At 44.6% G+C, this 21,232-nt stretch overlaps 1 protein-coding gene across 6 annotated transcripts in view; it reads left to right on the forward strand.

Moving 5' to 3' along the window:
• The first annotated feature begins 4,358 nt into the window (after positions 1-4,358).
• The window catches only part of VWA3B (von Willebrand factor A domain containing 3B), a 113,104-nt gene continuing 96,230 nt past the window's right edge, over positions 4,359-21,232 (forward strand). For 5 of the 6 annotated variants that reach the window (XM_073352884.1, XM_073352910.1, XM_073352903.1 and 2 more), the window contains exons 1-7: positions 4,359-4,426; positions 7,576-7,662; positions 8,108-8,335; positions 10,333-10,427; positions 14,078-14,328; positions 16,564-16,723; positions 21,040-21,209. In XM_073352884.1, coding sequence (XP_073208985.1) covers positions 7,623-7,662; positions 8,108-8,335; positions 10,333-10,427; positions 14,078-14,328; positions 16,564-16,723; positions 21,040-21,209 — 944 coding nt within the window. In that variant the 5' untranslated portion in view covers positions 4,359-4,426; positions 7,576-7,622. Of the gene's footprint in view, positions 4,513-7,575; positions 7,663-8,107; positions 8,336-10,332; positions 10,428-14,077; positions 14,329-16,563; positions 16,724-21,039; positions 21,210-21,232 lie in introns of all 6 variants that reach the window. The other variant, XM_073352895.1, reaches the window with a different exon arrangement.

Raw genomic sequence — 21,232 nt, forward strand, 5'->3', positions numbered from 1 at the left:
CGGGGTTGCTTGTGATAGTAGGGGGAAAGGCCCAGCAACCCTGGGGCTTACTTCCAGTTTATGTTTTATGTTCCTAAACACTTATACTTCAGGGTTTCAGCTGGCCACCTGCAGGGGTGAGGAAGGGATTTTTTTTTAATCTCCTTCCTCTGAAGCATCAGGTATGGCCACAGCTGGAGATGGGACATTGGATGGGGAGACCCAGGGCTCTGAGGTGGCTCTGAGCATTCTTTCTTTCAGGTGCTGAACTGACTGGCTGAACTAACTGATTACCATTTGTAGGGTCAAAAAGGAATTTCTCCCCAAGTCAGATTGCAAGTGACCTTTGTTTTTTCACCTTCTTCTGCAGTGTTTGGGTATGGGTCATTTGCCAGGATTATCTAGGTATATCTCACATCATCATGTCGCTGCCTCTGTGGAGTCCTCAGGCATTAGTGCACCTCAGTCCTTCCTGTTTTCTGCCTCTGACATATAATAGTTTCGTCTCCTGTGGCTGTAATACTTTGGTGTAATTTTGGTTGTTGGTTTAGTGTGTGAGTGCTGGGTGGTGTTAGTGGCCTGTAATATACAGGAGGTTGCGAGATGATTTGGTGATACCTTCTGGCCTTAGATTTTATGACACTATGACTCATTCTCTGCACAAGTTCAATGGTGTACTGTGAATGAAGCAGGGATGTATAGTGAAGTAGGACATGTTCATGTTTGCCTGGTGTGCAGTAGGGTGACCAGATGTCCTGATTTTATAGGGACAGTCCCGATATTTGGGGCTTTTTCTTATATAGGCTCCTATTACCCTCCACCCCCTGTCCCGATCTGTCACATTTCCTGTCTGGTCACCCTAGTGTGCAGTGAATGTCTTATTTGCTGGTCTTAGAGAGTTTTACCTAGGAATTGACAGCCAGAATCTCCCAGTTGATCTTAACTGTCACCATGGAACATAGGGTGAGCTCAAGTTAGCATCTCACCAGGAGGTACCCCAGTACTCTTTCACTGAATTGGAAAAGTCTTGCAAGTTCAAGGTAGCTAATATCTTTTATTCAACCAACTTCTGTAGGTGGAGAGTACAAACTTCCACCAAGAGAAGGTGGTCCAGTGAAAGGGATTACCTCACCTACCTTTTCTCTCTCATACCCTGACTACAACAACAGTGCAAACTCAAATCATGCTAAGAAATATTTTCTTTTTTGTTTAGTGTAGCCATGTCCAAAATTTAGGGGTTTTGACAGTCTACAAGTATGGAAAATTAAAGCACATTTAAATGCTTACTTAAACTTTTTTCACATCCTGCAATCACTGTATGTGTAGCTATGTAGGTGTAACCCACAACCTCCTGGGTGTGGTGTTCTGTCCCATCTAATGGCACTGAGACCACTTAGAGAGAGAGATGAATGAGTCTGCTCCACAGCCTTAGCTAGGGGAGGGATAGCTCAGTGGTTTAAGCATTGGGCTGCTAAACCCAGGGTTGTCAGTTCAATCCTTCAGGGGGCCATTTAGGGATCTGGGGCAAAAATTAGGGATTGGTCCTGCTTTGAGCAGGGGATTGGACTAGATGACCTCCTGAGGTCCCTTCCAACCCTGATATTCTATGATTCTAACAGCCAGTTGGCTTTTAGCTCATGCACTAACTCCAAAGGCCCCAGGTTTGACCCTGCCAGCAGATGACTGGGGTTTGTCAGCCTTTCCGGGGGGGCTTATCCAGGATATCAAGTGGGAAGTCTCTGACGCTCTGGGTGCGTTTCCTCAGCTAGGGAAAGTATGCAATCCCCACACCTCCTTGGTGTGGTGTTCTGTCCCATCTAGTGGCACAGAGAGTGTTTAGAGAGAGAGAGAGATTAATGAGTCTGCTCTACAGCCTTAGCTAATAGCCATATGGTTTTTAGCTCATACAGTAGAAGCTCATGTCTTTAGCTCCAGAGGTCAAAGGTTTGATCCCGTCAGCTGATGACTGGGGTCTCTCGGAGTTACATAGGTATGATTGTAGTTTTGACTACTTTTTGGTACAGTGCAGAGAAAATGACCTCAATAAACTTTCATTTTAGATCTTTGAAGAGAGACTTCCATTACTGAAGGCTGCAAAAGCAAAGCAGAAGAACGGACAGAATGTGTTTTTGTGCCTCTAGATCAGCGGTGGGCAACCTGCGGTCCGCTTGCGGCCCATCAGGGTAATCTGTTTGCCGGCCATGAGACATTTTGTTGACATTGACCATCCACAGGCTCCCAGTGGCTGTGGTTTGCGGTTCCAGCATGTCCCTGCAGCCCGCCACTTCCCACAGCTCCCACTGGCCGGGAACAGCAAACCGTGGCCACTGGGAGCTGCGGGAGGCCGTGCCTGCAGATGGTCAATGTCAGCAAAATGTCTTGTGGCCTGCAATCAGATTACCCTGCTGGGCCCCAGGTTGCCCACCACTGCTCTAGATCACAGGTTGCACTTTCAAGAATAATAAAGAATGGCTGAAACAGAAACAACATTTTTTCCCACTGAAAAACCTTATACTATGGTAATCCCAGTATCTAAAATAATCCACAGAACATTCAGTACTTATTTCTTTTATTGACATAATAGGAAACTTTTTCATGGCTGAGCACCTCTTCTGCCCCCCAGGGAACAGCTGTGTCATCACGAATGACTTAGCATGTTCAGTCTAGTCTTTAAACTCTCAATTCCAAATATATGAAGAAAAATATAAACATAGTTTCCAACTAAGAGATTGGTAGTGTACATATTTGAACTGTACACTTTATAAGGAGATTCTCTTTTCCATCTTTGTTTACTAAGCAACCATGACCAGGGGTAACAAAAGCTACTGTGACTTTGTTGCCTTTTATATTTATATCTATTAAAGTGTCTGTGCTTTTGGCCCTTTTGTTCCCTTTGATGTGCTACTAAGTAAATAAATGCGTTCTAATACTAGCAAGACACAGTGGGTAAGGTAATATCTTTTATTGGACCTACTTCTGTTGGTGAGAGAGACAAATTTTTGAGCCACACAGAGCTCTTCTTCCTTTGTACGGCTCAAAAGCTTCTCTCTCTCACCAACTGAAGTTGGTCTAATAAAAGATAATATTCACCCACCTTCAGGGACGGCGAGTTATATGGGTCCGTGGTGCCCGGGCTCCACCAAATACAGGACTCAGGGGGCCCGGCTCCACCAATGTTCGGGGCCAAGTCTCTTCCCCCAGCCCTGACTGCTGCCCCCACACGCCTTCCCTGAACGTCCCTGCCTGTCCTGGGCAGCAGGAGGCTGCCCCCTGCAGCTCTGCGCTGTGCTCCCTTGCCATCCGCTGCTGGCTATGAGGGAGGGGCGCCAGGGGCTGGCTGAGGCAGCTGGTGTGCCTGCAGAGGGGAGGAGGAGCATGGCAGCACCCCCTGCCAGGCGACTCCAAGGCAGGGGGCTTATCCTGGCTGGAGCTCCTAAGCAGCAGCCTGGGGAGGGCTTGGATGAGTGTTGTGCTGGGGTGGGGGGCAGAGGAGGGGCCCCCCATCCCTGGACCTCACTGCTCCCGGTGGGGAAAGGGCTAGGCAAAGTCCTCCTCTCTGGACCCCCACCCCAGCACAGCCTGCCTGCTGCACCCCAAACTCCTCATCCCTGGCCCAGCCCCACACCCTGTCCCACACCCCAACCCCCTGTCCCAACCCAGAGCCCACACCCAGCACCTAAACTCCCTCCCAGAGCCTGCACCCTCCCACACCCAAACTCTCTCACAGAGCCTGCACCCCAACCCCCTCCTGCATCCAACCTCCCTCCCAGAGCCCCTTAAGCAGGTGTGTGGGGGGTGGGCCAGGACTTGGACTCATTCTAGGCACCACAAAAAAATTATACCAACCTTCTGCCCCTGCCCACCTTGTCTCTCTAATATCCTGAGACCGACACTAGTACAATCAGCGATGATGACTTGTGCCGGGAGCGTGGAAGGAGGGGTGGGAAGCAAATTCAGTTTAATCTGGAACCCCAATAAAAGAAAGTTCTTCCCAGTTCGGGTGTTACAGTCCCTGGTGCTTTTCGAACCGTCTAACCAAGAACCTCTCGTCTCACCGGCGATCCATGAACAAAGAAATAGATCAAACGCGGTGCGTCCTGTAAATTACCAGCGCTCGTTGGAAGTCCGCTTGAGCAAGCAAAACACATCAGGGCACCCAGCTGGCCATGTAAACAGGCCCCCAGGAGTACACCCGGGCCCCCTGCACGGAGAGCGGGTGGCACACAGGCACGGTCCGACTGGGTTACCCCGCTACCCGGGCAAGGGGCTGGGCGGGGGCGTGGCGCTAGCCTGGGGCCCGCGCCGGCATCAGCCCCGCCCCCCGCTCCCCTTGGCCCCGCCTTAGCAACCCAGCTGCCTCCAGCGTCAACACTGGGGCGGCCGCGTCTTAGAACCCGCCGCGTTCGTCACAATGGGATGGAAGCGGCGGCGGAGCGGCCGCAGCCAGGTGAGGGGAGCCTGCAGGGGCCGAGCCAGCGGGGCGCCGGCAGGGGGCGCCGCCGTGGCCGGGATGGAATGTCACGTTTCCACGTGGTGAGGGGAGCGGCCGGGCCAGCGAGCCCTGAGGGGTTAAACCCACATCTCCTTCCCCTCACCCACCCTGCCTGCAGCTGGAGCCCTCTCCCTGACCCCAGGACAGGGGTGCAGCTCCCAGGGGCCCCAGCGAGTTAAATGTTTCTTGTCATTATTTTCCCCACCAGTACCCCTAAAGCCCCAGGCCCCTGAGCGCCATTGCTGGGCAACCCTTAAAACACCCAGGTTCCCGTGAAAAGAGAGAGGTGAGGGTAGGGTAGTGTAGCCCCAGTCATGCCTGGTTTGCAATGGGAGCTGTGGTCGTGGGTGTTCAGAAAATCAAGCTATGGAACCATAAATTCCCCTACTCCCGAGGGCATGTGTTTTCCTTCCCTCCTGCATTATCATTGGCTGTATTTCATGATACACCGGTTAGTTCAGTTTTGTGGCTTTCACACTTCTGCATGGCTCTTGACTTCTAAAAATCCCCAGAGTTACTTGCTATAGATAGGTTTCAGAGTAGCAGCCGTGTTAGTCTGTATTCGCAAAAAGAAAAGGAGGACTTGGCCCACCTTGATTATCACTTCAAAAGGTTTTCTCTCCCCCCACCCCACTCTCCTGCTGTAATAGCTCATCTTAAGTGATCACTCTCCTTACAATGTGTATGATAAACATCCACTTTTGCATCGTCTGTGTGTATATAAATCTCACTGTATTTTCCACTGAATGCATCCGATGAAGTGAGCTGTAGCTCACGAAAGCTTATGCTCAAATAAGTTTGTTAGTCTCTAAGGTGCCACAAGTCCTCCTTTTCTTTTTGCTGTAGATAACTCCCCATGGCATGGTTAGGTGTCAGATCTTTGACAGCCCTTTCTGTGTTCTCCCTCTCCTCATAATCCTCCGACCCAGAGGTGGGCAAACTACGGTCCTTGAGCTCCCAGCTGGGGAGGCTAGCCCCCGGCCCCTCTCCCGCTGTCCCCCTTCCCCCGCAGCCTCAGCGCGCCATGCTGCCAGTGCTCTGGGTGGCGGGACTGCGCAGCGGCTTGGCTGGCTCTGGCCGAGCGGCGCAGCTGCCCGTCCTGCTGCTCTGAGCGGCGTGGTAAGGGGGCAGGGAGTGGGTTGGATGGGGGGCGGACAGGGGGTGGTTGGATAGGACGTGGGAGTCCCGGGGGGCCTGTCAGGGAGCAGGCGTGTGGATAGGGGTAGGGGCAGTCAGGGGACAGGGAGCGGGGGGTGGGGTCCGGGGGGATGGTTGGGGTGGGGGGTCTCGGCCGCGAGAAGTCAGGGGACAAGGAGCGGGGGAGGGAGTTTGGATGGGTCGGGGGTTCTGAGGGGGGCAGTCGGGGCAGGAAGTGGGAGGGGTCAGATAGGGGGTGGGGCCAGGCTGTTCAGGGCAGTACAGCCTTTCCTACCGGCCCTCCATACAGTTTTGAAACCCCGATGTGGTCCTTGGGCCAAAAAGTTTGCTCAACCCTGCTCCAAGCCCTTCCAGTCTCTCATCCTCCCCTAACTCCTCCCTCCACATGAAAAAGCCTTCCATCTTAGCTCTGTGAATACATGTTCCTTGCCAAGGTTTCACAATTTGTTGGGCTCTCATCAGTTCTATTCCAATTTTGAAATTCCTCAGGCTTTCCCGTGCTGTTCTTGTATTTATCAAATAGTCCAGTTTTCCCGGCGCAGATTAAAAACTCAAGATGCACAGTAAGTGAGGGTGCAGAAAACCTTTCTGTATTGGGCAGAGTGAAAGGATAAAGGTGAACTTTTATTGAATTTATAAAAATCTGTTTTGGTTCCGAATTTGGGCTCAGGGTTAGCTGGTTGCCTTTCCTTATATTTGAGGTTAATTTGATATTTATGTTGAAGCCGTTTCATATTCTTGTCAAGGAACCTTTTTTTTTTTCCCCTTCCGTAAAATTCATTTTACATACAGATGCTGTTCAGACGGGGTGATCAGGAGTGGAATTTCTATTATAAAATGAAGGAAAATCTATAGTCAAACTATGGGAAGCTACAAAAATGAGATGGCTTCTGGGATCCACAATTCAAATGCAGAAGACTGTGCAAAATACTGCTCAGTTTAGTTGTTAACATGAAGCTGCTAGGATAACAAACCTTTTAGTTTGTCTATTTCTGGTTAGAAATCACACAGACACATCGTCTTTGGTTGCCCAATAAAAGGCATTCTCTTTGAATGTTATATTGACCCTGCTACTAATGTGTAATTTTATTAAGCTAAAATAAAATTATTCTGTACATATAGTACACATTATATACATAACATATATTATCAGGTTGCAAAGAGGACTCCTTGCCTTTTTTCTTACCAGGGCCCGTAAGAACTAAGGTTGTATCTGTGTTCAGTGTTGTTAGTGTTTTCCTAGATTATAATAGTTGATAGATTAATATACAAGAGATTAAAAATAACACTGTTGATTCTGCAAAGAGAAAGAGGGAGGAATAGTTATTCTTTCGTTACAGATTAGTTATATTGTAATTTATCCTGTCTCTGCAGTAATGCCCATGGTGACAGCAGTTAGGCAGGTGGCCTGCTACTGATTCATAAATATCTCTTCTTCATTCATTTTATTAAAAAAAAAAATCAAATGAAACTTAAAAATCTTGAAGCCTCAAAATTGCACACTCAACCAGTATATGCAATCCTGTAGTCCTGTTACTTTCACATGTCTGACCCGCTACCTTTTTGTTCTATTCCCACCTGTTGTGTCTTTTCCACATTTAGGTCCTGACACTGCCGTCACACACATGTGTAATGTTATCTAATGGGACTATATGCATGATTAAAGTTATGCATGTATTTCTAAGATTGACCTTCTAGATGGTAAATTCTTTGTGGTACAAACTGTTTTTTATTTTATACTTGTAATTGCCTAGAACAATAAGGTCTCAGTTGTGATTGGGCCTCTGAGTGGTACTATACTGAATAGCAAAAAGAAAAGGAGTACTTGTGGCACCTTAGAGACTTCTCTAAGGTGCCACAAGTACTCCTTTTCTTTTTGCGAATACAGACTAACATGGCTGCTGCTCTGTATACTGAATAGTGTTTGTTTGGTTTTAATTCTGCAGGTTTTTAAGAGGAAAACAAAGAAGGCCCCCAAATCAAGGAGTCCAGAATGATCGGAAATCTGTGTAAAAGAGTTGCCTGGAGTGACCGTGAGTATCTTAAGAAGTAGACATATTTTGCATGTATTCTTGGATGATTTACAATAGAAAGCTTCTGATGTGCATGTTAGGATTGCCTATTATTTCTCCCAGTATTTGGAGTTAAGTCTCTTGTGGGTTCGAAGGGTTGCTTTCTGGCAGACTGGATGTAGCCTTCCCAACGCTTGGGTTTCAAAACAAAGAGCAATTTTTGGTAATAAACCCAATTTACTGAAGTGAATGTGCATAGAAGAGGGAGAGGGACATGATAGCTGGTAAACATATGGAATTGAAGGTGACTTTCCATAGTTTAGCACACTTTTCAGTAGAATGAGAAAAAGGTAGAGAGATAAATATAAAATATGCCTTGCAAAAGGAATGGTGAGACAAGTGATGGTGGGAGGGAATAAACAATTTTTTGGTAAGTGTAAACACTCATGTTTTTTTCTCTTTATAGAGGTTACCTTTGATATGAAACACAAAAGAGAGCAAGAAAAATCAGATTCCGACATTGCCCACAAGGGAAAGTCAAAAGAGAAGGAAAGGAGACTGAAAAGCACTTTGTGGGACTTGGATGTACAGCCTCTCATCTCATCCTCTCAATGGCTTCAGTGTCATGGACTCAAGAGAAACAAACTATCCCTCTCTCAGATTTTATCACAAATTGGATTTCAGCACAGGGAAGGTAGGAGGGTAGCCAATGGTAAAAGCTAAAAGTTGACTTGGAATAGTCCAGAGCTTCATGCTCCTTTTTAGCAGCACAGTATATGGGGTGGAGCCTTTAAAATTGTTTCTTTTTTTTTGGTGCTATCTTAGAAAAGAGAAAGGGAAGTCACATTCCGCATCTTCACTTTAGCTTGGGAATATATCCCACATGGCTTCTCATCTCTTGAGGAGAGAGAGAGAGAGTATTTTTTTTAATCTGCACCATCATGTTCCTCACTTTAATTGTGATCTCAGTCTAGCTACATTTGTGAAATAACTTTAGATACTGAATGTTCCAGAATCCATACATGCAAACCTTTCCCCTGGAGCCCGAAAATGTAACTGCCACAAGAACCCTGTCCTTCGTGGACTGAAAACACAAAGATCCTCCTGAGTTCCATGCCATAAATTATTACTGTATTGTGCTTCCAGTTGAACATTTTGGTAATTTTTAGACAGGTAATTAATATCAGATTTAAACTCGGACTGTTTTTCTTGCAAAATCAAGCTCTGCAATATCAAAGACAAATTTGTAATTCGCAGTTGTGTAGCAGTTGGAGGAGAGAGTTTGTGAGAAATAATAATTATAAACCATTTACATAATAAGGCTTTACAAAGTGCAGTAAGGCATTCCGTGACATGAAGAACTTACAGTTTAAGAAGTAGTAGTTGTAATGTATTAATAATTGTTTTATGCTGTTTAATTTAAGAATGCAGCTGGCTTGGACCCGTGGGTAATTGAGAGTCTAGCACTGCACATCCAGCAATACTGTATTCTCCTCTGCCAGGAGCCTTGCTTTCATTACTAGAAGGCTAGATAGAGGTTGCATACTCACTCCTCTCTGGATTAAGGAGGTAGATGATGCTGAGAGGAGTGAATACTTCTTATAGCACGGTTTTACTAGCAAAAAGCCAGTGGGTTAGCAGAGGAACATACTGCATAGAATAGCTGCTCCATGGCTCTTAAATATTCCCATGCTCTATGTTTTCCTGTCAGTGGAGTCCCAGCTATGCAGAGCTACTGCCAAGAAACTTTTGTTGTCATCAAGGGAGCAGAGAACATGCTTTTCCTTCTTCAGGGTATGTCTATGCTGCAACTGAAGATGTGATTGGCAGCTCGGGTAGGCATATCTGTGCTAGCTTTAATCTAGCTAGCATGACAAAAACAGCAGCATAAATAGAGTGGCACCAGCCTCACACAGGTGTACAAGCCCCTCTAGGGACGTACTCGCATTGCTAGCACATGCTGAAGTTTTTGCTGCCGCATCTTTGTTGTTGTTTTTAGTGCACTAGTTAGATAAAAGCTAGTGCTGCAGTTATGTTACCTGTACTGCAAATTGCATACCTTCAGTTGCAGTGTAGACATGCCTTCAGCTGCATTCACTTTTGCTCCTTTTCATATATGTCACGGGAGGGCATCATCCATCCATGATTTGTTTCTCTTTTGACTGACAAATATTTGCACTTGCTTTTAAGATGTAAATGGAAAATACAAAAGTTAAATTGCAGAAATCTAAAGTCCCAAGAAGTTTTCTACCAGTAACCAGGATGGTATGTTTTTTTTATTCCCCATTAGATATAACTAGACATGGTTCTAGGAGATGAGAATAATTTCTACAACTCAACGTAAATAGAACCTTTTTAAAGCTCACTAACATCACATGGATAGAACAAATCCTCCCTCCCAGCTGCATGAACCTAAAGTCAGATAGTAACTTTTTTTAGGATCTATCCTGCATCATGTATCACTTGTTGGAAAAATTCCCCCTTTTATTCAAAGAACCTTACTGTCTCCTCTGTAGAGGCATTATTGAATTGGGTTTGTAGGTTGCTGTAAAAATGTTATTTGGCTGACCAAAAGAAAAGAGTTTAATGACAGTGCCATTTATCCTCTCTTCTGTTGTATATGATTTAGAAAAACAGTTCATAATGAAAATAATCCGTATAACTGGCAACCGTTTATAATCTTGAATGTAGATTATGTGTCCAGCTTGGGGAAATTTGTGGCTTCTCGGTATGCAGACGGTCTGTTTCCTCAATACTTGAAAGCACAAGACGGCAGAGTATATAATGTAAGTGCAACTGACTTGTGGTTCAACAGAGTAATAACTTTCCCCCTATTTAAAAGATAATATCAGTGTAACAAAATGTGACTGAAATGTCTCCTCTTCTAAAGAAATGCTGCAAGGAAACTGTATTTCCAAAATGGGAACTTTATCTTTTGATGATTTTATTTCTGTAGCGCCAAATGATTAATGAGCTAGAAGTTGGGTTTCTTTTCTGAGGGCTAGTGATACTCCAAGCTTCATATGGGCTAGTGTATAGCTTTCAGGAGAAGGCTGAAATTTCTAAGTAACAGATTTACCCTATAATGTAAGGGAGAAGGCTTAAAAAGGAATAGGACTAAACTGAGTTTAATAGAGTGGTTACCAGTAAAACAAATGGCGGTACTCAAATGAAGAGATATAATTTAGTACCAACAGGACACAAAGGATTTAGTATAGTCTGTGAATAGCTTGATGGAACTCTCCCCAGACTTGTGCTCTAAGGAGCATGTTAGTAGTAGCTGCTATCTGTCCCATTATTTGAAAAGATGGATTTCTGATTGAAGAGATCTCTGCATCAGCGAATAAATGCTCAGGGAATTTAGAGAGGCTACAAACACAGAAAATCCAGTAATAATGGGGGATTTCAACTGTCTCCATATTGACCGGGTACATGTCATCTCAGGATGGGATGCAGAGATAAAATTTTTTAGACCCCATTAAAGACTGCTTCTTGGAGCAGCTAGTCTTGGAACTCATAAGGGGAGAGGCAATTCTTGATTTAGTCTTAAATGGTGCACAGGATCTGGTCCAATAAATCTAGCTGAACTGCTCAGTAATAGCGACCATAATGTAATCAAATGTAACATCCTTATAGTGGGAAAAATACCAAAGAAACCCATCAAGTAGCATTTAACTTTCAAAAGGGTAACTACACAAAAATGAAGAAGCTAGTTAAATGGAGATTAAAAGGAACAGTCACAAGAGTGAAATGCCTGTAAGCCACATGGAAACTATTTAAAAACACCATAATAGACGCTCAAACTAAATGTATACCCCAAATAAAATAAAAACAGTAAGAGGACAAAAAAAATGCCACTATGGCTAAACAGTAGAGTAAAAAAGGTGATTAGAAACAAAAAGGCATCTTTCAAAAATTGGAAGTCAGTTCCTAGTGAGGAAAATAAAAAGGCACATAAACTCTGGCAAGCAAAGTGTAGAATTAGGCAGCCAAAAAAGAATGTGAAAAGCAGCTAGGAAAAGACAAAAAAATAAGAGAAAAAATTTTTTTTAAGTACATCAGAAGCAGGAAGCCTGCCAAACAGTCAGTGGGGACACTGGACAATTGAGATGCCAAAGGAGTACACGAGGAAGGCAAGACCACTGCACAGAAGATGAACAAATTCTTTGCATTGGACTTCACTGAATAGGATGTGCGGGAGATTCCCAAACCCAAGCCATTCTTTTTTGGTGACAAATCTGAGGAAATGCCCCAGACTGAGGTGTCAATAGAGGAGGTTTTTGTAACAAATTGATAAATTTAAAGAGAAATAAGCCACCAGGACTAGATGGTATTAACCCTGAAATTCTGAAGGACCTCAAATATGAAATTGCTGAACTCCTAATGTGGTGTGTAACCTATTGCTTAAATTAGCTTCTGTACCAGATAACTGGAGGATAGCTAATGTGATGCCAGTTTTTAAAAGAAGGCTCTAGAGGCAATTACAGGCTGGTAAGCTTAACTTCAGTATTAGGCAGATTGGTTGAAAATATAGTAAAGAACAGAATTATCAGACACATAGATGAACGTGGTTTTTTGGGGAAGCGTCAACATGGTTTTTTAACGGGAAATTATATCTCACCAATCTGTTGTCCCTCAAAGAATTCTAATAAATATGTAGACAAGGGTGATCCAGTGGATATAGTGAACTTGGATTTTCAGAAAGCCTTTGACAAAGTCCCTCAGCAAAGGCTCTTAAGCAGAGTAAGTAGTCATGGGCTAAGAGAGAAGGTCTTCTCATGGATCAGTAATTGGTTAAAAGACATCAAATAAAGGGTAGGAATAAATGGTCAGTTTTAACAATAGAAAGAGGTAAATAGTGGGGTCCACCAAGGATCTGTACTGGAACCAGTGCTGTTCAACATATTCATAAATGATCTGGAAAAGGGGGTAAACAGTTATTTGGCAAAGTTTTGCAGATGATACAAAATTACTCAAGATAGTTAAGTCCAAAGCTGACCGAGAGGAGTTACAAGGGGATCTCACAAAACTGAGTGACTGGGCAAGAAAATTGGCAGATAAAATTCAATGTGGAGTCAAAGTAATCCACATTGAAAAATATAATCCCGACTACACTTACAAAATGATGGGGTCTAAATTAGCTGTTACCACCCAAGAAAGAGATCTTGGAGTCATTGTGGATAGTTCTGTCACAACATCTGCTCTTTATTTACCCCTTCACGTAACACAGGATCCAGGGTAACCCAACTAAATTAAATAGACAGCAGGTTTAAAACAAATAAAAGGAAGTACTTCTTTGCATGATGCACAGTCAACTTGTGGAACTTGTTGCTAGGGGATGTTATGAAGACCAAAAGTGTAACTGGGTTCAAAAAAGAATTAATAAGTTCATGGAGGATAGGTCCATCAATGGCTGTTAGCCAAGATGGTCAGGGATGCCCCATGGTCTGTATATCCCTAAACCTTTGACTGCCAGAAGCTGGGATTTGATGACAGGGGATGGATCACTTGCTGATTGCCCTGTTCTGTTCATTTCCTCTGAAGCATCTGGCACTGACTGTTGTTGGTAAACAAGGTATTGGGCTAGATGGACCATTGGTCCATTCCGTGTGGCCGTTCTTATGTACATGAGTCAGGGTAATGCCTATAACTTTGCCTAGAACCCTGGGATGAATGTTATAAGGTCTAGAGAAGGTCTTAGGTATATTTCTCTTTTGTTTTATAATTATTTTTCTTTCTGGGGGTAGGCCTTGGCTTTGCTTAATTTACTGATGGGGCTGAGGCTTATGGGAAGTTAGGTTTTGTTTTTAATTTGCATTTGTGCCTGACATTTGTACCAAATACCTAAATACAAATATTTAGGCCCAATAGATACTGAATGTTGGGCATCCTGAACAGAAATACAAAGAAACATTTTTAATTTCCTTTCAGCTGCTGTTTAAGGACAAGATTGAGATTACACTGTCCCAGGAAAGAACCGTACATCCCCTTATTGCCTGCACAGCATTTTAAGAGCAAGTCACAATCTTGTCCTAACTTAATAACTAGTTTGCAAGTGCCCCCAATTTATCCATCCATCTGCTCTGCAGTCCTTTCCCACCCCCAACACCCCCATTTCTTTTAAGTCGCTTACATTGCTCTGATCTTGTCACAAGCAAGTCATGCAAACTAGTTGGCACTGCCCTATGCTTGTTTAAATATTGCGGAATGCAATTAGGATAAAGTGCAGTGGCTTTTCCATTATATGTGAGAGACTCAGAGGCATTTGTCAAGTATTTGCTGCTGAAATAGTGGAAGAAAAATGGGTTGTTTCCATTGCTACCTTGGCTGGCATATCTGGCACATGGATCAGTCATTGCAACTTTGCTGGACTTGGGACTGCTTTGAGTTATTTGTTTCGATCTTCATTTTCATTCTCTCTTGTATTTAAATAAAGCTGACAGCCAAAAAAGAGCTCATTCTTCATTTTGTGGACTGTCTAACTGGAGCTATTGAGCTGTACAAGCAGAGAATGGAATGGGTAACCAGTGAAAGTCGGCAGATATTTGGAGTGATTCTGGAATCATGCATCACCATTGTTCTGGACTTTGGCACTGTGTGTAGAACTGAATTTGACCTGTGCCGTGATGCGCTTTCTATGGTCCTCTCACAGCAAGTGGCCCAGCTTGCCAAGTTTAACCTCATTCGGTAAGGGAAATGGTGTTTATTTTCTACTTTTTGTTAATGAGATGAAGAGAAGTACTGTAGAGTATAGATCTGTATTCTGATGATATGCTTACTGCAGTAGCAATGGTCATTTTTATTATTTGTATTATGGTAGTGCCTAAAGGCTCCCACCAAGTTCAGTGCCTCATTATGTTAGGCACCGTATGTCTGTACTGTTCCTACCACAAAACAATACAGATTGGGAGAAAGGAAGTATTGCTAGCTGCATTTTACAGGTGGGCCACTATGCCACAGAGAAATAAACTGATTTCCGCAGTGTCACACAGTAAATCACACAGTAGCAGAGGTGGGAAATGAAACCAGATGTCTCGAGTCCCAGTCCAGTGTCTTAACAAAGAGACTGTGTTCCTTTCCGAATATGAGTAAATTAATTCATACTCAGTGACAAATAGGCCCAGGTTTTCAAATTCATGTGCATGTGCAAACCTTTATTTATCCAAGCATATAGATGTTTGCACACAGAAATCAGGATTTACATTTACGTAAGGATGGGAGTTTGTGTGCATGCAAGTCATGTGTACGCAAAGGTTTGTGAGCAATTTAATGCATACTGTTTTGAAAACTGGCTTCAGAAAGTCTACTAAAAATTAGAATTCAGAGGAACAGCCGTGTTAGTCTGTATTCGCAAAAAGAAAAGGAGTACTTGTGGCCCACCTGTTGATCACTTTAGATAAGCTATTACCAGCAGGACAGTGGGGTGGGAGGAGGTATTGTTTCATGATTTCTGTGTGTATATAAAGTCTGCTGCAGTTTCCACGGTAAACATCTGATGAAGTGAGCTGTAGCTCACGAAAGCTCATGCTCAAATAAATTGGTTAGTCTCTAAGGTGCCACAAGTACTCCTTTTCTTTTTTAAAAATTAGAATGTGACTCCTAAAGTCATTTTGCCCATGATTTATGCCACAGATCTGATTCTTGTGCCCTGAAGTGCTTAATTCCCCACCTCCCAATACACTTGAGGTTTGAAGATCAGAAGCGAGCTTACATGGCCTTTGAAAAACACACACAACACTTTTTTAAAGGTTTCAGAGTAGCAGCCGTGTTAGTCTGTATTCGCAAAAAGAAAAGGAGTACTTGTGGCACCTTAGAGACTAACCAATTTATTTGAGCATAAACTTTCGTGAGCTACGAAAGCTTATGCTCAAATAAATTTGTTAGTCTCTAAGGTGCCACAAGTACTCCTTTTCTTTTTACTTTTTTAAAGGTGATCTGCAAAGTTATATCAACATTGAGGCACAAGAAAGTTAAGTATTTGCTGAATTTATCAGGCTGTGGTGAAGGATTTAGCACAAAAATACATTTTATCTTTTTTTAAAATTTCTGTGACAGTACAGTACTACTTTCCCAGATTTGCTAGAAGTTCTCCAGAATGATGCTTTCTGGAATGTCACAGAGACTAGAGCCACCTGTGTTTTTTTTCTTTTCTTCTTTCTTTGTATTCATGCACATGCGCACATGCTTTGCACTTCTGTAATGCCTTCAAGACAAAAACTTCAAAGCTTTTAAAATACTAATGAACTCTCCATCCCAACTTTCTGGTTTGGTAGGTAGGTAAGTATTAATCCCATTTTACAGATGACACAGTGGCTAAAAATCACTCATTAGTCACAAAGATGACACAGCAAGTCAGGGGTAGAAGGAGAAATAAAACCTAGGTTTTATGACACTCAGTCATGTGCTTTAAGTACTAGACCATTCTGTCCCCCCAGTTTTTAGAGAACATGGTCATTTGTTTTTGCTTGGCAACAGTGTTAAAATTATTTATTTCTTACTCTTGGAATATTTCTGTTCCCTCCCCATCACATCCCACCAGCCTGTATAGTCAGCTACTTCTAAGATAGGTCTTTTATATTGCTTCTTGCATGTTTAAGGGCAAATATGCTCTAGAAATTGTTCTTAAAGCAGCTATATTGCTTTAGTTATCTTAATTCTGTTTTGGAAACAACTGCCTTAGAAACTAATTTTCAAACTTGTGGTGCCTTATGAGGGTTTTATTTTACCTCTTTATCTTATTGCTAGTCTGGTTTTAGAAATGTGTATTTCAACTACTGTCCTATTAATGGAATACTACAACCTCAAGAGTTGGTGGTTTATTATTGTTAAAGGTCTAATACAGTAGATATATTTTGAGCTCTGCTGTAGTGTGTTGCCAGTGGCTCCTCATTACTTGTGAATAATCACTGATATTATTTTCAGCACTGCACGAGATCTTGTGAAGTGGCAACAGAAAGCCGTTCCTGTGTCTGAATATTCTGTAGAGTCTGCTGTTAAATGGCTCTGGAAGTTGGACCATATGCCAGCCATCAGCCACACCAGCTCCACTGAGGCTCTGTTGGAAGCCATACGTGACGAGACAGTAAGTTTATACATCTCTTCTGAAGTCTCCAGTAAACCCAAGAATATCCAGTGGGAGAATTGGATTGCAAGTTTTATCCTAATGAACTGTGGAGGGCTAAAGAGAGAACTTGTGGCTATCTAGAAGGTATTTCTTTCCGGTAGAGTTACAGCCCATATTTACCAATACCATATGTAAATGTATCAGGTTCTGAAAGCAGAAGCTTGTTTTTGTTTTTCTGTGGAGCATGAAAGGTAAATGTGTTCTGAAGTCATGATGGGTAAGATAAATATTTTCCCTCCAGTGTCTTCACCAGATATACTTTTCAAAATAATTTTAATGAAAATGTTAATATTAAATATTACTCTAGAAAAGGACATAATTTTTATTCTATATTGCTGACTGAAATATGCAAGAAAATAAAAAAATATATGTGAAGACTGTTTTAACTTAGCACTAGCTGACTCCAGGAATTCTTTAAAGTCTCCCATGACATCCAAATTGTAGCCTCACCAAGTGATTGAGCAACTCTCTTACAGTAGTAGTGCACAAAGCATACCAAGTATTTTTGCAGTTAAATTCTGTTTATTTTTATAGGGCCATATTTCTTTACTCATTAAAGGAAAGGCAAGGATATAAAAATATATACCATAATTTTAGCCAGCCACTCCATTCCTGTGGCAGAAAAGACACATTGGGCCAAAGTTATTGCTGGAGAAAATTGGTACAACTCATTTAAAGCTAAATTCAATAGTAAATTGTTGGCCCTCTGTGTTTGGACTGAGTTATCCATTTACACAGGAGATGTGCAGAGGGCCAGTGCAAGGTTCCACTTAATCCTTTCTTTGAGAAGTTATTTTAAGTGGGTTGTGAGGTGGTGCTTTGGCCTCGTGGTTCTCTACCCAGGGTGGATGTCACCCTGGATGAGTCTTGACTCCTGTGTAATTTGATATTAAAATTAAACTGGGTGAGGAGTTAATTTGTCCAAGGGTGACATTTTCTTATGTGTGATTTTTTAGCAATGTGACAGTCACAGCTTTTTGGGGAAAACATTACCAATTTGCAGTATGGTCTGACTGAAAAAAATCAGGCTTATCAGGCCTTGTAGGTCTGGGTCTGAAGAAAATGTTAAACAATCCAGCCAACTGGTAGAGAGCCTCACACATAAGCCTTATTATTATTTTTGAAGACACTGGTGGGATAGTGCACCATCCAGGAGAGTCCTTCTGGCTGTTGGTCATCATGGAACAGAGTTTAATTACAACCATTACCTTAGCAATGAAAATTCATTTAGTGTGTGTTCAGGGACGTGTAGCGTAGCGTAAGCTGGTGGAGTCCCCATGTGGCTCCAGGCAAAAGCCACACCTTCATTGTAGAGTCATAGAGTCACTCCTGGAGGCTGGCTTTGTTAATAAAAAAAATAATTCCACATTAAACTTACAGTAGCTAAACTGTTTCCCCAGACTTGGCTGCTCCTGTGGTTTCTTTACTTAGCCTAAACCTTTATCAGGGCTGGATTAACCTTTTGTTAGCCCAGCACCAAACATATTTGTGGGCCCTCATGGCAGGGTTGGTCCCCAGAGTAGGGCTGCCAACTTTCTAATGGCACAAAACTGAACACCCCTACCTTGCCCCTTCCCGGAGGCCCTGCCCCCGCTCGCTCATCCCCCCCCTCCGTCGCTCACTCTCCCCCACCCTTATTCACTTTCACCGGGCTGGAGCAGGGGGTTGGAGTGCGGGTGGGGGATGAGGGCTCTGGGGTGGGGGTGTTGGCTCCAGGTGGGGCCAGAAATGAGGGGTTCAACATGTGGGAGAGGGTTCTGGGCTGGGGGTGTGGGCTCTGGGATGGGGCCAGGGATGAGGGGTTTGGGGTGCAGGAAGGGGCTCACGGCTGGAGCAGGGGGTTGGGGTGTGTGTGTGGGGGGGTGCGGAGTGTGGGCTCTGGGAGGGAGTATCGGTGCGGGAGAGGGCTCTGGGCTGGGGCAGGAGGTTCAGGGTGCAGGAGGGGGTGTGGGGTTCCTGCGGCGCTTAATGCGGCTCCCAGGAAGCAGCTGCCAGGTCCCTGTGGCCACTAGACGCATGAGCGGCCAGTGAGGCTCCGTGTGCTAACTCATGCCTGCTGGTGCCTCCCTTGCAGCTCCCAATGGTCACAGTTCCCGGCCAATGGGAGCTGCAGAGTCAGCACTGGGTCGGGGGCAGTGTGTGGAGCCTCCCTGGCTGCCCATGCATCTAGGGGCTGCAGGGACCTCGTGGTCGCTTCTGGGAACCATGTGCAGATTGGGCAGGCAGGGAGCCCCAGACTTTGAATGGGCCGGTTGGCAGTGCCTACTGGAGTCACCAGGGTACCTTTTTGACCGGGCATTCTCGTTGAAAACTGGATGCCTGGCAACCCTACCCCAGAGCGAGGCAGGGGCCAGGGGCAAGAGCATAGCTGGGTGGGGTGGGCGTGTTGGTCCCCGAGTGAGGCAGAGGTCGGAGGCAAGCGCACAGTGGGGTGAGGTGAAGGGTTGGTCCCTGGACTGAGGCAGGGGTCAGGGGCAAGCACAGCAGGGTGGAGGGGAGGGGCAGGAGTGGACAGGATCCCCTCTTGGGTGGCACGGAGCTGGTACCTACCTCTGTCCGCCAGAGCTGGGTCCTTGGGAGCCAGGTCTCTTTCTCTCCAGCTGAGCTGCAGCTCCTCCAGGCAGCAGCAGCTGCTTTTCCTGCCCTCCTGATGGGGAGGCTGATTGCAGTTACTCCTGCAACCAGACTGCTGACCAGACACTGCCAGGTCTGCTTTTTGACTGGACTTTCCGGTCGAAAACCGAACAGCAGGCAACAGGGGCCCCATAACTTTTAAAAGTGGGAGGGCATAGCCTTTTTTCCTGCCTTAAGAGCGAGTGATGGGGAGGAGGGGGCAGAGAGGACTGAGTGGCAGGCGGGGCCTGGGGGAAGAGGCTGAGTGGGGCAGGGCCGTGGGGCAGAGCGCAGGTGGGACTAAGGTGGGAGGGGCGGAGTGCAGGCAAGGCCGCGGGGTGGTGGTGGGGCATGGTCCAGGCACCAGTGCCCCCCCACTCCCCCCCGATTTCCAGGTTGTTTCCAGCGCTCCTGCTTGGCAACCATAATTGGCATCTTCTGCATGTGGGCCCGGAGCAATGGCGCCATTGTAAACCTGGTACTGTCCTTCATCTCAGGCATAGTTACTCCCTAACGCTCCTTTCCTCTGGACCTACCTGTCTCAAATCCTAGGTCACTCTCCCAGAGGGCTATTCCTCCCTCCGTTACACTCAGGGTCGAATCTAATGAATCACACCTACCCCAATGGGTCAGCAGTATTTAATCTGCAGTTCCCAACACCTACTAACTGCGTGGGGTAGCTGGAGAATCCTGCCTCTTCTGTGCATGCAGTAAAAGTTGGAGTAAAAATGCCCATGTGTTAGTCTATTAGCTCATCTGGGATTCAGGGCACTGAGATGAAGACCCATTAAGATTGTGTCTATACTTTGAGCTGTGGCTGTAATTCCTAGGTCAAAGAGACAGACCTGTGCTAACTCAGATTGAGCTAGCGTGCTAAAAGTAGTGTAACGGTGGCAGTGCAACTGGTGGGACAGGCTTGCCACCCAAGTACAAATAGCGGTTCAAGATGCTAGATATCTACTCAGGGTGGGTAGCCTCCCGTTGCTTTGCTGCTGAGACTACACTCTATTTTTAGTATGCTAGCTCAACCAGAGCTAGCACAGGTATGTCTCCTTGAACTGGGAATTACAGCCCCCCACTCAAAGTGTACACATACGCTTTAGAAGGCAAAAATTGAAATACTCACTGGGTCTAATGGAGGACTGAATCTGCTTTACTTTAAGACTGTACCTCACAGCAGCATGAAGGCACGGACGTGGTTCCTTAATACCTTCTCATGCTCAACCAGTTTTATCCTCTCTTATTTTCCTTAGTGGGTGCTCCAGAGCTCCCTACTGTGTACGTGGAGAGTGGCTTCTTTTAAAAGTGATCATTTACCACTACTTACAGTGCCTAAGGTACTGCAGTTATTGCCATATTCTGTCTCAGATACTTGGCTGTGATAGCTGTGGGACTGATTCTCTTATCACTTCGACCACTTTTATGCTAGTGTAACTCCACTGGCTCCGGTGGAATTACCTCTGATTTACATCAGTATAAGTGAGAAGGAGAACTCAGCCTCTATTAGCCTTGTGACCCTTATAATGAGTCAACTCTACTGGTTTTTCTTTCCTCATGTCAGCACAGTGCATTGCTAGGGTAAATCCAAAGCAGCTATATGCAAAATAAGTCTTCCTATTGTTGTTTTCTGTTTAATAACATGCATAATGTATCTACCATAGGTTGAAGCTGTTTATTACTTTACTGTGGGTGATTTTCCAAAGGATATGAAGCAGCTACTCTTGCAGAAGGTTTCTAACAGCCCATACCCAATCCACACAGTATCTTTTAATGCAAAGGAGGAAGAAACCATCCTTTTCCTAAAGGAGATGAGCCAACTGACCTCTGGAAGGTATGGGGAATACTACTAGTACT

This window comes from Lepidochelys kempii, chromosome 1 (genome assembly GCF_965140265.1).
Source record: "Lepidochelys kempii isolate rLepKem1 chromosome 1, rLepKem1.hap2, whole genome shotgun sequence".
NCBI classification, from domain to species: domain Eukaryota; kingdom Metazoa; phylum Chordata; order Testudines; family Cheloniidae; genus Lepidochelys; species Lepidochelys kempii.